Genomic DNA, 12,404 nt, shown 5'->3' with positions numbered 1-12,404 from the left:
TCTACTGCAACTAAAGGCTTCATTCAGTCCTAGACTTTCCCCTCCAGTAGGTCAAGCTATCCGGAACGGACTGGAAGAAAAGAAAGGTAGTAGCGCCACTATCAATGATCCAAGATATGTAGCAAGAAGATAGGTTTAAAGCTGTACCTGATAAGGTAGTAGTATGAGGGCTGCTACCTGCTTGGTTTGGTACAGCAAGTAGTTTATTGATTAAAGTCAAAGCAATTGGTGATATTGTTCAACAGTAAAAGGAAGTTAAATTATTGCATAGGTGGCATTTCTCTAGTGCAAAAGAGGGATGATGTTTCACGTCAAGTAAGTGCTCGCCGAGAAATCTGCCTCACACCAAGGTTCCACTTCTTGATGAAGAGCTGAGATTAAAACATGTGCTTTGGTGAGTTTAATCTCAACCCTTCACAAAAAAAAGAGTGAAGGACTGATTCTGGGCGACACACTTAGGCCCCCTTCATTTAAGATTATCACAACCGATTGTAAGTGCCAAACCTATTATTGGACTCAAAATTGCTAGCTAGGGTTCATCGCAAAAGGCATTTCACGGCTGGTCTGTCGCATGTCAGACCACCCACCTAGTGAATGAAGACAAAAGTTGAGAAGTGAAATGCCTTTTGCATGGACCCTAGCAAATCCTTACATTTAAAGTTGGGAAGTGATAAATGCGCCCATATTCATTACTCGGGACACCCAGCTGTAGTGAATCTAATACTACAGAGGGGCTGATGTACTTCACAAGGAAGGATTCAACTGACCTGATTGCCATGTACACTTCATCCGGGTGTCCGAAGTAATGAAAAGGAGCGTATTTATCGTGTCCAATAATCGGGTTTACACTCACAGTCGGTTGCCATTATCTTAAATGAACGGGCCTTGGCCGCGAGTCGCAAAGGATGGTAGTGACACAATCTCAAAGAAGAGGGGTTGTGAAATGAATTCCAAAGTTGCCCAGGGAGTTGCTAGCCAACTTTGCCGAAAGTCATTTCGCAGCTCACTTTTGCGGGAGAGAACAGCCACCTCAGATGAATTAAATAAATAAGACAACTCCAAAAGTCAGCCCCTGGCTGTCTATCAAATCCCACTGGCCACACACACTTGGAGAAAAAATTTGCGCAACTATTGACACATGTACAAGCGTGATAAGATCTTTCTCAAATTAGTATTCATTCACGCGTATAAAGAAAGAAACCATGCGTTTCACAGCACCCGATATTTTCTGTGCTACAAAATCTAATTGATTTCATGTCAGTAACGCTTAGAGCAGACGAGGATAAGATAGAGCACGAGGTGTTTGACATGCAATGGAAATAATGACCTTTTTCATTAATGAACCTCACAGCACCCGATATTTTCTGTGCTACAAAATCTACCCGATATTTTCTGTGCTACAGAATCTACTTGATTTCATGTGTAACGCTCAGAGCAGACGAGGATAAGATAAGGCACGAGGTGTTTGACATGCAATGGAAATAATGACCTTTTTCATTAATGAAACTCTGACTCCTAATTCAATGTTATGAGTTGGACCACCTGTTTGACATGCATTTTCCCTCAATTTCCAAGATAATCTAGCATCTTTCTTTGTCTTCTTCTTCCTCTATAAACCCATTCTCTTATGCTGAGAATGTACATTTTTTTGGAAGAAGAGAAAACGAGATGGGGCGATTGAAGTTGAAGATTGAGAGGTTGGAAAGCTACAAGGCAAGGCAGACAGCATACACAAAGCGCAAGATTGGTTTCACCAAGAAAGCATCAGAACTATCTGTACTCTGTGATGTTGATGTTGCTCTGGTTATGTTTTCTCCTACGGGAAAGCCTACCACTTTTGTTGGGAAGAATAGGTAATCAATATGACTCTTAAGCTTTACTACTGCCATTTGAATGAAATGACATGCACACTCCTTGTTTTTTCTTGTTTTCTTGGTTTATCAAGCTTTTCTTACCTTCCCCTCCTTGATTCTCAATCATGTCTATCTCTTTAGTCTTTACCACCCTCTCACGATTCGGTAAGCTAATAAGGAAAGAAAATCATGGTAGCCAAACATGCCCTGAGGGTAATGAAAATAAAATTCATGGAATATTTGTTTGTACAAGATGACATCTATACGATGATGAGATTGGAAAATGTAGAAAAGCGCCGTTTGTTTTTAAAACGGCGTTTAAAACGGGGGACGGCGTTTCAAACGGATAAAACGTTTAAAACGCGAATTAAACGCGTTTTTTTAAATTTTTTTCACCCTTTTTCCAAGTTTACCATTGTACCCTTCTTAAATTACTAAATAACCTAAACCCTAAATCTATTTTTTTCTTCATATCTTTCGCTCTGCCTATTTGCCTCCCTCCTTTCCAGTCTGGGTTAAGAGCACTTGTGAAAGCTGGCTATGGGGCAAAGGAAAAGAAAAAATGATGAGAAAAATAAAAATAAAAAAACCCTTGTAAACCCTAGATTCATCTCTCAATCAATCATGCCGAAAAGGTACAAAGAAGAGAAATGCTGCAAAGAGAAAGAAGGAACAGGAATCACATCTTCATTCCCCAACTTATTACTCTCAAAAGGGGAATGTGTTATAAGTGACGAGATCTGATTAATAATTACAGGAAAGAAAGCGAAAGCAGCAATCTCCCCTCTCAACACTCGGATTATTTAGTTGAAGATCGGATAAGAACAGATTCTTCTATTGATCAACTTGGGACCCATAAATGTGATATAAGAGATAAGAGAGTACCTTATGAGGAAACGATGTTCAGAGTACATACAATACTGTCCATCAATATCATTCAAAGTATGTATTGTATATAAGTACATGTTGTATGTAGGTATAGAGGAAATGTTCTCTAGTCTCTTTAGAGTAATCAATTGTGGTGGTCACCAGGGGCGATGCCAGAAATTTTGCACAAGGGGGGCAAAAATTATAGTAATTTTTTTATCTATCTTAAAATTAAGATAGAAAAATTTTCTATCTGAAATTTTGCACGGGGGCAAAAATTATAGTAAATTTTGCACAAAAAAGGGAGATAAAAATGGTAAAATTAAAATTTTAAACTTATTTTCTATCTTAGGGATGATTGGAAAGGAGGGCATATTTTTTTAAAAAAGGGGTAAAGATAAAAAAATATTAAAACATGAAGGTATATTTTTTTTTTCCAAAAAATTAAGGGGGGCAATTGCCCCCCTTTCCTCTCATGTGGCATCGCCCCTGGTGGTCACTATAGCCATGGACACTAGGTTGATAGTCATAAAAGCACCAATGGTAGAATCAGTAAGGGAGACTCCCTCCTGGTAGTGGTAGTAGGACGTTTCCGAGTTTTCTTCTTGCCGGGCAGAAAAGTATAGAACTTGGTACATTAGAGACAAGAGTAAGGCAAGGATAAGGAGTTGGACAACGGAAGTGCCATGTGGGTAGTGGTAAGGAGGGAGGGTCATGAACACCCTATCTAATAATTAACTCTCTAATACCCTGTATAAAGTGTAGTCACCAGCAATATCAATTATTAAAGCCCCGATTATATATAGGGAAGTGATATATTCAGCCTCTTTTCTTCATGGGCCACCCCCGTCTAGTGTATTTATGACTAAACACTACAAGGGATGGATCAGGGAAGAAAAGGAGGCGTATATATCATTTGTCTCTCTCTCTCTCTTCATAAATTTGTAAGACCATCCAATGTTTTTTGGGTCATGGTTTATCCGTAGTGTGAGCCACACCTATTACTTTCACTTTATATATTTCACGGGTTTTAATTTACATGTATACTTAAGATAGTTCTCAAATGAAACATTTCTTGCTTTTATTTTTATTAGGAGAATTAGGGCTGAAAATTCTAGATAATATAAAAGTGTTATGAAATACCAATTACCTGACGCCGCATTTACAAAATTTTCAATTGAAAACTTCTTGGAAAAATCTCTAAATTTTGTGCCCCATTTTAAATTTTAAAAAACCCTATTGTTTGAAAAATTCTCACATTATTCGGATTAAGTGTGAATTCTTTGAATAAAACCTGAATTTTCTGAATTTAATGCAAATTTATGAATAATTCAAATTTCTCATATAATTTGAAAATCTAGTGAAAATTTCAAAATTCTTGAAACTAAAATTTAAATGAAAATTGAATTGACATTCTAATCTAGCAAACTCATGCATTTAACCACCTTTTATTTTTGTCTTATTTAGAAACATAACAACCTTTTACTTCACTTGTCTTATTTACTATATAAGCGTAAAAAATATATAGTAAATATATTGTTGAGGCGTATGTTTAATTTTTCATTATAAATCGTAAATACGAGTGTTGTAAATAGGAAAGCATATACACTTTTTCTATGATGGGTTGACCCATACCATTCCTTTGGAGGGTCCTACCTCGAATTGGCCATAACAAGTGAAGTACAATGAAAGATATGATTGTAGTTGTTAGATGAATGTCCTTTTAATTGGGTGAGATCCATGTTCAATGGAAAAATATAAACCTAGGATCATGACATTAAATCATCTTTAAAGTCATTGTTTTAGATTGCCATGATCACAATATCCATAGGAAAAAAGGTCAAAAACAAAAACCATTTAAACTGCAATGTATGTCCATGGGGTCTGCAATAAAAAAAAAGGTATTCATTAAAGAAATTCAACAAAATTAAATAAAATGTGACAATGCCACCGATTCTTACCGCTTCAATCTACCAGAAATGTAAAATCTTTCTAGTGATTCCCTTGAAAAATTACAAAAGAAAGGAGGACGATGAGAGAGAGAGAGAGAGCTACCTAACCATGGGAGGGGAAGATCACGAGAGAAGAGAGGATCGCTTGTGAAGATATACAGGGAAATGCGAAATAATAGAAAAGGAGATTTAGGTCTCACCTTGTATTCTCTTTCCGCAGCGGTCACTAAAACACTGCTAGTAAAAATATAATCAACGGCGGTCTGGACTACCGATAAACGCGTATGCTAGAAAAAAGTATTTAGTGATTTTGTCACTGAACGATAGTCTATATCGACGATTTATATAAAACCGCTGGTAAATGTTGACATTTAAGTGTAGTTACAACCGGCAGTAAAAAAAAAATTGTTGGCATTTTTAGCGGGTTTGACATTCGTCATTATATACCAGCGATTTTATTCGGACCTCCCACAAATTGAAATAGCGGGGGCGGTTTTGATAGACCGTCGGTAAATGTACGCCGGCAAAACCCCTTTTTTCTTGTAGTGCGAATCTAATGAATCTAGAATACAAAGAACATTAGAAGCTTACCGCGATTGTCATTGGCAAAATAATCGATCCAAGCTAGATCTTCTATTGCCTCTAGATCTTCTATTGCCTCTCTAGATAATCAGAGATAGATCTCCTTATAATCAATTCAATGGCAGCAAATACCAACCCCTCTTATTTATGGACAAATAACTATTAATGCGAGATTTAGGTCGCACCTTATATTCTCTTTCCCTGGACAAATAACTATTAATGAGAGATTTAGGTCACACCTTAGTCCCTTTCCCCGGCGGTCACTAAAACACTGCTAGTAAAAATATAATCAACGGCGGTCCTGGCTGCCGATAAACATGTGTGCCAGAAAAAAAGTACTTATTTTCTTATGGGTTCGAAATTTTTGTCACTGAAAGATAGTCTATACTGACGGTTTATACAAAATCGCTAGTAAATGTTCACATTTAAGGGTAGTTACGACCGCCGATAAACTTTTGTTGGTACTTTTAGCGGGTTTGACATTTGTCATTATGTACTAGCAATTTTATACGAACCTCCGATAGATTGAAACATATGGGGGCGGTTTTGATAGACTGTCGGTAAATGTATGCTGGTAAAACCCCTTTTTCTTGTAGTGTGAATCTAATGAACATATGATCTAACCATGCAATTAATCTAGAATACAAAGAACATTAGAAGCTTACCATGATTGTCATTAGCAAATAAATCGATCTAAGCTAGATCTTCTATTGCCTCTCGAGATGATCATATCTCTGATGGGATAGATCTCCTTATAATCAATTAGATGGAAGCAAATACCAACCCCTCTTATTTATGGACAAATAACTATTAATGCGAGATTTAGGTCGCACCTTTCATTCTCTTTCCCCGGACAAATAACTATTAATGCGAGATTTATGTCGCACCATATATTCTCTTTCCCCGGCGGTCACTAAAACACTGCTAGTAAAAATATAATCAACGGCGGTCTTGATTGTCGATAAACATGTATGCCGGAAAAAAGTACTTACTTTCTTGCAGGTTTGAATTTTGTCACTAAAAGATAGTCTATACGACGGTTTATACAAAACCGCTAGTAAATGTTCACATTTAAGGGTTGTTACGACCGCCGATAAAAACTTTTGTTGGTATTTTTAATGTGTTCGACATTCCTCATTATATACCAACGATTTTGTTAGGGCCTATGATAGATTGAAACATTTGGAGGCGGTTTTGATAGACCGTCGGTAAATGTATGTCGGCAAAACCCCTTTTTTTGTAGTGTGAATCTAATGAACATATGATCTAACCATGCAATTATCTAGAATACAAAGAATATTAGAAACCACAATTATCACTGGCATATTAATTGATCTAAGCTGGATCTACTATTGCCTCTCTAGATGATCAGATCTCTGTTGGGATAGATCTCCTTATAATCAATTAGATGGCAGCAAATACCAACCCCTCTTATTTATGGAGAAATAACTATTAATGCTCTACTCATATATTAATGTTCTACCTATAATGCGGGTGCTTAAGAGGGAAGAGGACGAGAGAGAGAGAGAGAGAGAGAGAGAGAGAGAGAGAGAGAGAGAGAGAGAGAGAAGATCACGGGAGAAGAGAGGATCGCTCACGAAGATATAAGGGGAAATGCGAAATAATAGGAAAGAAGGAGAGTTAGGTCGCACCTTATATTCTATTTCCCTAGCGGTCACTAAAAGACTGCTAGTAAAAATATAATTAACGGCGGTCCTGACTGCCGATAAATACGTATGTCGAAAAAAGTATCTACTTTCTTGCAGGTTCGAATTTTGTCACTGAAAGATAGTCTATACCAACGGTTTATACAAAACCGCTAGTAAATGTTCACATTTAAGGGCAGTCATGACTGCAGGTAAAAACCTTTGTTGGTATTTTTAGCGGGTTCGACATTCGTCATTATATGCCAGCGATTATATTAGGACCTTTGATAAATTGAAACATTTGGGGGCGGTTTTGATAGACCGTCGGTAAATGTACGTTGGCAAAACCCCTTTTTCTTGTAGTGCGAATCTAATGAACATCTGATCTAACCATGCAATTAATTTAGAATACAAAGAACATTAGAAACTTACCACGAATGTCATTGGAAAATTAATCGATCTAAGTCAGATCTTCTATTGGCCCTCTAGATGATCAGATCTCTGATGGGATAGACCTCCTTATAATCAATTAGATGGCAGTAAATACCAACCCCTCTTATTTATGGACAAATTGCTATTAATGCTTTACTCGTATATTAATGTTCTACCTGTATTGCTGGTGCTTAAGAGGGAAGAAGAAGAAATTAGAACACAAGAACACAACTAAGAGAAGAAAATGGGAGCAATGCTCAACCGAATCGATATATCATTAATTATATAAGTTTATCAAAATCCAAAATCCCCTTCTACATAATGTTTTCATTTTTTTTGAATGTTCAAAATGTGCATGTCGCATTATAGCAGGTATGCGTCTTGGAACTCCCTCCAAGCCACCTAGGCATGACATGACTGCCATGTTGGTACTGCATCAACCTGTAATAGAACTCTAATTAGTTTAGTCGATCTAATCTAGAACAATTCAATTCACTACTAATCTTGATATAGTTAAACTTAGGACTTCACTAAAACATGCATGCCTAAGTAGGATACTGTGCATTGATTTCTCTTTACCCCTATTGATTACTTATGCAGGGAATTAAACCAGGTAGAACTCACCCCTAAAAGCTAGCTTTTAGAGGGAGGGTGCCCATTCCCTTATAACCCAGCCCCATCCCCATCACTTTTCCGATGTGGGACTATTTGCTTTTGCGTGGAACCCCAACAATCTCCCCATCCACGTGGAAGCAATGTGGACCATCTCGCCCCTCCACGCGGCAGCAACATGGGAACTACGAGATCTTCTCCGAGGGAATTCCACCATCCTCGGAGGCACACACCGGGGTTACCGAGATGTTCCCGGGAGTTACCACACCCACCCCAGCTCTGATACCATTTGTAGGGAATTAAACCGGGTAGAACTCACCTCTGAGGGTGTCCATTCCCTTATAACCCAGCCCCAGCCCCATCCCCATCACTTTTCCGATGTGGGACTATTTGCTTTTGCATGGAACCCCAACAACTTAGCCGATAGGTAAGTCTAGTAATTTCACACTTAATCTCTCTTCAATCTGGGTTGTTGATCTACTATCAATGGTTGCCCACATAAGCTCCTACAAAAACTCCATAAATCAGACATACGTACATATTCCTAGACTAAATTAATTTTTCCTATGATGGTCAATATGTGGTAAGTGTTGGGGACTACCAGGCCATGGTACAAAAAACTACAGCTCTGAAACCACCCAATTCATCCGATGATGGAATTGTACTTGTTAAATGTAGACCAATGATTATTTTGTTTTGGAAGACGATATGAAGACATAAGTGTGTTAAGGCTGTTTTTGACAATCCTTCTAAAGTTGACATATTTATTAAAATATAGTGTACATTATATTTTTTTTAAATAAATGGGGAGAGTGTTTTTGTCCAAATTAAAATATTATTGTTAATGCATTTACACTTGTGCAGCTTTTTAGGGAGTGTTGTTAGGAAGCATAAGCATATCTTCCTAACAACCCTCGATTGTATAATTTGTATTTAACCATCATTTTGAAGGCTATCGATCAAAGAGTTAGACGATATGAAGAGCCACCACATAGCTGAATGTCTTATTCATTATTTGCGAAATTGCTCTAGACACTCATCTATTTTATGTCTGTTGACAAGAGTTGTTCCTTGTTAGATCATTTGTTAGTCTAAAAACTGATATTTGCTGTTCAGATCGTGTGATTAATTTTAATGTTTTGTCTTTTTTCAGTGATTTGACTGAGGTTATAGAAAGATTTTCGAACGTAAGCATCCAAGAACGAAATAAACGGTACAATCTCGAAGGCTTGTCTATACTATATAGCTAGGAAAAAAGCTATCCATACTCATTTATCCAGTGAACTACGTAGTTATTTGTATAAACTGAATCAAATTTTTTTTTTTCCTACAGGAAGTTCGAGATGATTGAAGTAAGATCTAATCTGTATTTTTTCTATCTACAGATAATTCATTTTGTGATGTAAAGAGTAGTGGTTAATCAGCTTGTTTGTATTTATCCTAATATCTGAGTTGCAGGGATTGGCCAAAACATTTGAAAAAGTTGGTCACAATGTAGACGTGAAAATGCTCATGTGTGAATGGTATTGTTTTCTTATTTACTCGTCTAACTTAATTTATGTTCAATGCCATAGCTTAATTTCTTACTCCTTTTTTGTCTGGTCTCTACAGGCAACAAAGGACGGAGGTATGAATCTGACAATGGCAAGCTTTTGTCTTATCTTTTGTGAATTACTTTGGAAGATTGTTTAACAGTTTTACTAATTGGGCAGGAAGTCCAAGATCAAAAGAAGATATTGGAAGAGCGCATTCAAAAAAGGGATGAAAAATTGAGGTATTTTGTTTTGTCCTTCCAACTTGTTTCCACATTTTTTATTTTATTGTTAGTCCCTCATTTTCTAGGGTTTCCCTTATAAGTGGTTGATTAATTAGCTCTTTTGGAAACAAATATGATAACTTAGTTGAGCTATTTCTTCTAATGAACCTTAGGCAGTTTTAGATTGTCAATGCTGTTTTGGGAAGTTTCTTCTTGGGGTTTTCATAAAAGATTGTAAGAAATTTCTACATATTCCAATAAGAAAATAACATGTGCTTTGTGAAAAAATGTTCATGCAAGCAAAAGGTCAGTACAAGGGGACAAGATGTCCCCCAAATACATCAGAGACCAAGCAAAAGGTCAGGTACCATGACATGTGAACAACCCATCTGTGAGACCAATGCCAAGAGAAATCAATGATTTAGCTTCTCTTGGTTGGCCCTTTAAAGTCTTTTTTATTAATGTTATAGGAGCCTCGACCATGGGTGGATCAGTTGCAATAGCATAGACTCGTGGCTATACATATGTTGTTATTGGAATTATAAATGTAAATATCTCATATTGAACATATAATAAATGTAAATATCTTCTTTCACAATTATTGGGCCAATGAATATTCCATGAAATAATTATTCATGATTGCCAAAATGCCCTATGTTTATATCTTTTTTCTCTATATCGAAGTGGCTATGCCGGAACTAAGTTTTTGACGTTAGTCTTCAGTAGGATTATCTGAAGCAATAATTTTAGTCAATATTTGTGTCTTTCATTTTTGTATGTTTAAACATGTCATGACAAGAACACACATGGCTAAGAATAATTAAATTAATTTACTAGCCTATTACTGCTTACTCTTGAATCACCATGAAGACAGAGGAATGCTGTGATGTTTTGATATTTTTGTGAATTTTTTTAGCCCATGGGCCAATCAAGGAGATATTGATGATGCTGATCAGTTAACAATAATGGAGGACTCGATTGTTGACAGCCTTAAACGCCTTCGAAGGAGAAAGGTAGTCATATATTATGTTGAACTCCCGCATATATATTAAGCATTTTCAATACCATGGCCTTAATTCGCTATTGCTTTTTTCTATTTTTTGTCATACCATTTCTTCAAGGAGACATATGCAATCCCTACCAACCCATGGCTTGATTTGAAATAAGGGCTATGGTATAAACTAAAATGGTTTGAAGGAAATATTCATAATGTTCACAAAACTTTTGGGAAAATCCTCAGTATGTTTGAAAACCTGTTAATTGTCACCAATTAGACTTCAACATCTCAAAATTCCATTGATTTCTACTTGTGTTGGGTGCCTCTATTTTTTCTTAGCAACCACTGCATTCAAGCACATTGTGAGTGGTGAGGTTTTTATCGGCTTCTAAATTTGAACTCGTTTCTCTTGTTCACTTGAATGGAAAAAAAAAATCTCAATATGGAAAGCCAGGTTCTTTAGTCATGTTTAGATTCTTGTAATTGTGACCAGAGTTCAAAATTATACGCTTCTATTTTGCCAAATTTCTTTACTATTTCATCATAGTCTAAGGTTTTCTTTACTCAATCTTTGAAACTATTATTAATGTTAGTTGGGAACAGACAGATATAATTGGCATGGAGACTAACAGACACATATTAACAGACCTTTAAAATTCTAAGGGATTGAGTTCATATTGTTTTTAAGTATAAAAGCGGCTTACTTAATATTTGAAATTATTTAAAGAAAAGTTGGAAGAGAAACATAAAATAGGGGTTATGATCGATGCTATTGCATACAATAAGTATTTATATAATCAAATGTCTGTTAAATTCTAATAGGGAAACTTGGAGGCTGGGCGTGCGCACCGAGCTTTGGTGGATGCACAGGTAGCTCAAATATGAATACTTCTTATGAACTCTTAACTGAATTTTATACATTTACTCTTGTAGTATGAAAGATTCAAATACAATATTATTTTGATTTCTACAGGTCCAATTCTTCCCTAGGCTCCGTGCCAATTACCTCGTAAATGGACAGATATACGAAAATCCCAACTTGGCAATAGCTCAATGGTAATGTAAATTACAGTAATTTGAATTAATATCAATTTAAATGTCTAAATAATTTCTTAGACTTCTAATTGGTTTGATATTTTATTGTAGTAATTTGGGTTCCTACGCAAATGCGGCTGCGAATATTGGAAATGTTGAAATGAGATCAGAGTTCGGATTCCAAAATCTGCCTCAACTGCCAAACTATAATTTAATCGGGCTTGATCAGCAGCTAGAGCCAGTGCTGGGGCCGAACATGGTCCGTTACAATCATGTGCCGGAGCCGAAGCCGAACATGGTCCGTTCCAAGGACATACAGCAGCCCGACGTAACTTGGCTGCCATATTGAGCAAATTTTCACAACAATAAATGATAAGTGAAAATGGTTTGGACTTATGATTAGACAGTCTCCCTTAGCTGGAGGGTAAGCTAAGAGAATAAGCAAAGACTATTGCTAAACAGAGTTCTTAATTATATGGTGGCTATGCATTGCTGCAATGCACGTAATCATGTCACCCCCTTTGATATTTGAACAACAACCAAATATTTTTCATGCTTGATCAGAATCATCAGATGAGAGAGAGAGGGAGGGGGTAGGCTAATTTTTGTAATGTAGTACCATGGTCGACCAAAATCCCGGTCAATACCGAAACCAAAATTGCCAATACCCGA

At 36.6% G+C, this 12,404-nt stretch overlaps 1 protein-coding gene across 1 annotated transcript; it reads left to right on the top strand.

Annotated features, from left to right (window-relative positions):
* The first annotated feature begins 1,610 nt into the window (after nucleotides 1–1,610).
* On the top strand, nucleotides 1,611–12,285 carry LOC143863932 (agamous-like MADS-box protein AGL30). The gene is made up of 10 exons (XM_077374729.1): nucleotides 1,611–1,853; nucleotides 9,098–9,157; nucleotides 9,278–9,296; nucleotides 9,403–9,467; nucleotides 9,556–9,571; nucleotides 9,657–9,718; nucleotides 10,617–10,713; nucleotides 11,520–11,567; nucleotides 11,671–11,753; nucleotides 11,844–12,285. The coding sequence occupies exons 1-10, from the start codon at nucleotides 1,669–1,671 to the stop codon at nucleotides 12,079–12,081; spliced, it is 873 nt and encodes a 290-aa protein (XP_077230844.1). The 5' UTR covers nucleotides 1,611–1,668; the 3' UTR covers nucleotides 12,082–12,285.
* The last annotated feature ends 119 nt before the right edge of the window (nucleotides 12,286–12,404 follow it).

Source organism: Tasmannia lanceolata, unplaced genomic scaffold, assembly GCF_043159265.1.
Source record: "Tasmannia lanceolata isolate RefF3 unplaced genomic scaffold, GAP_Taslan_0.1 ptg000044l, whole genome shotgun sequence".
Classification (NCBI taxonomy): Eukaryota; Viridiplantae; Streptophyta; class Magnoliopsida; order Canellales; family Winteraceae; genus Tasmannia; species Tasmannia lanceolata.
This window is presented reverse-complemented; position numbering and strand designations above follow the sequence as displayed.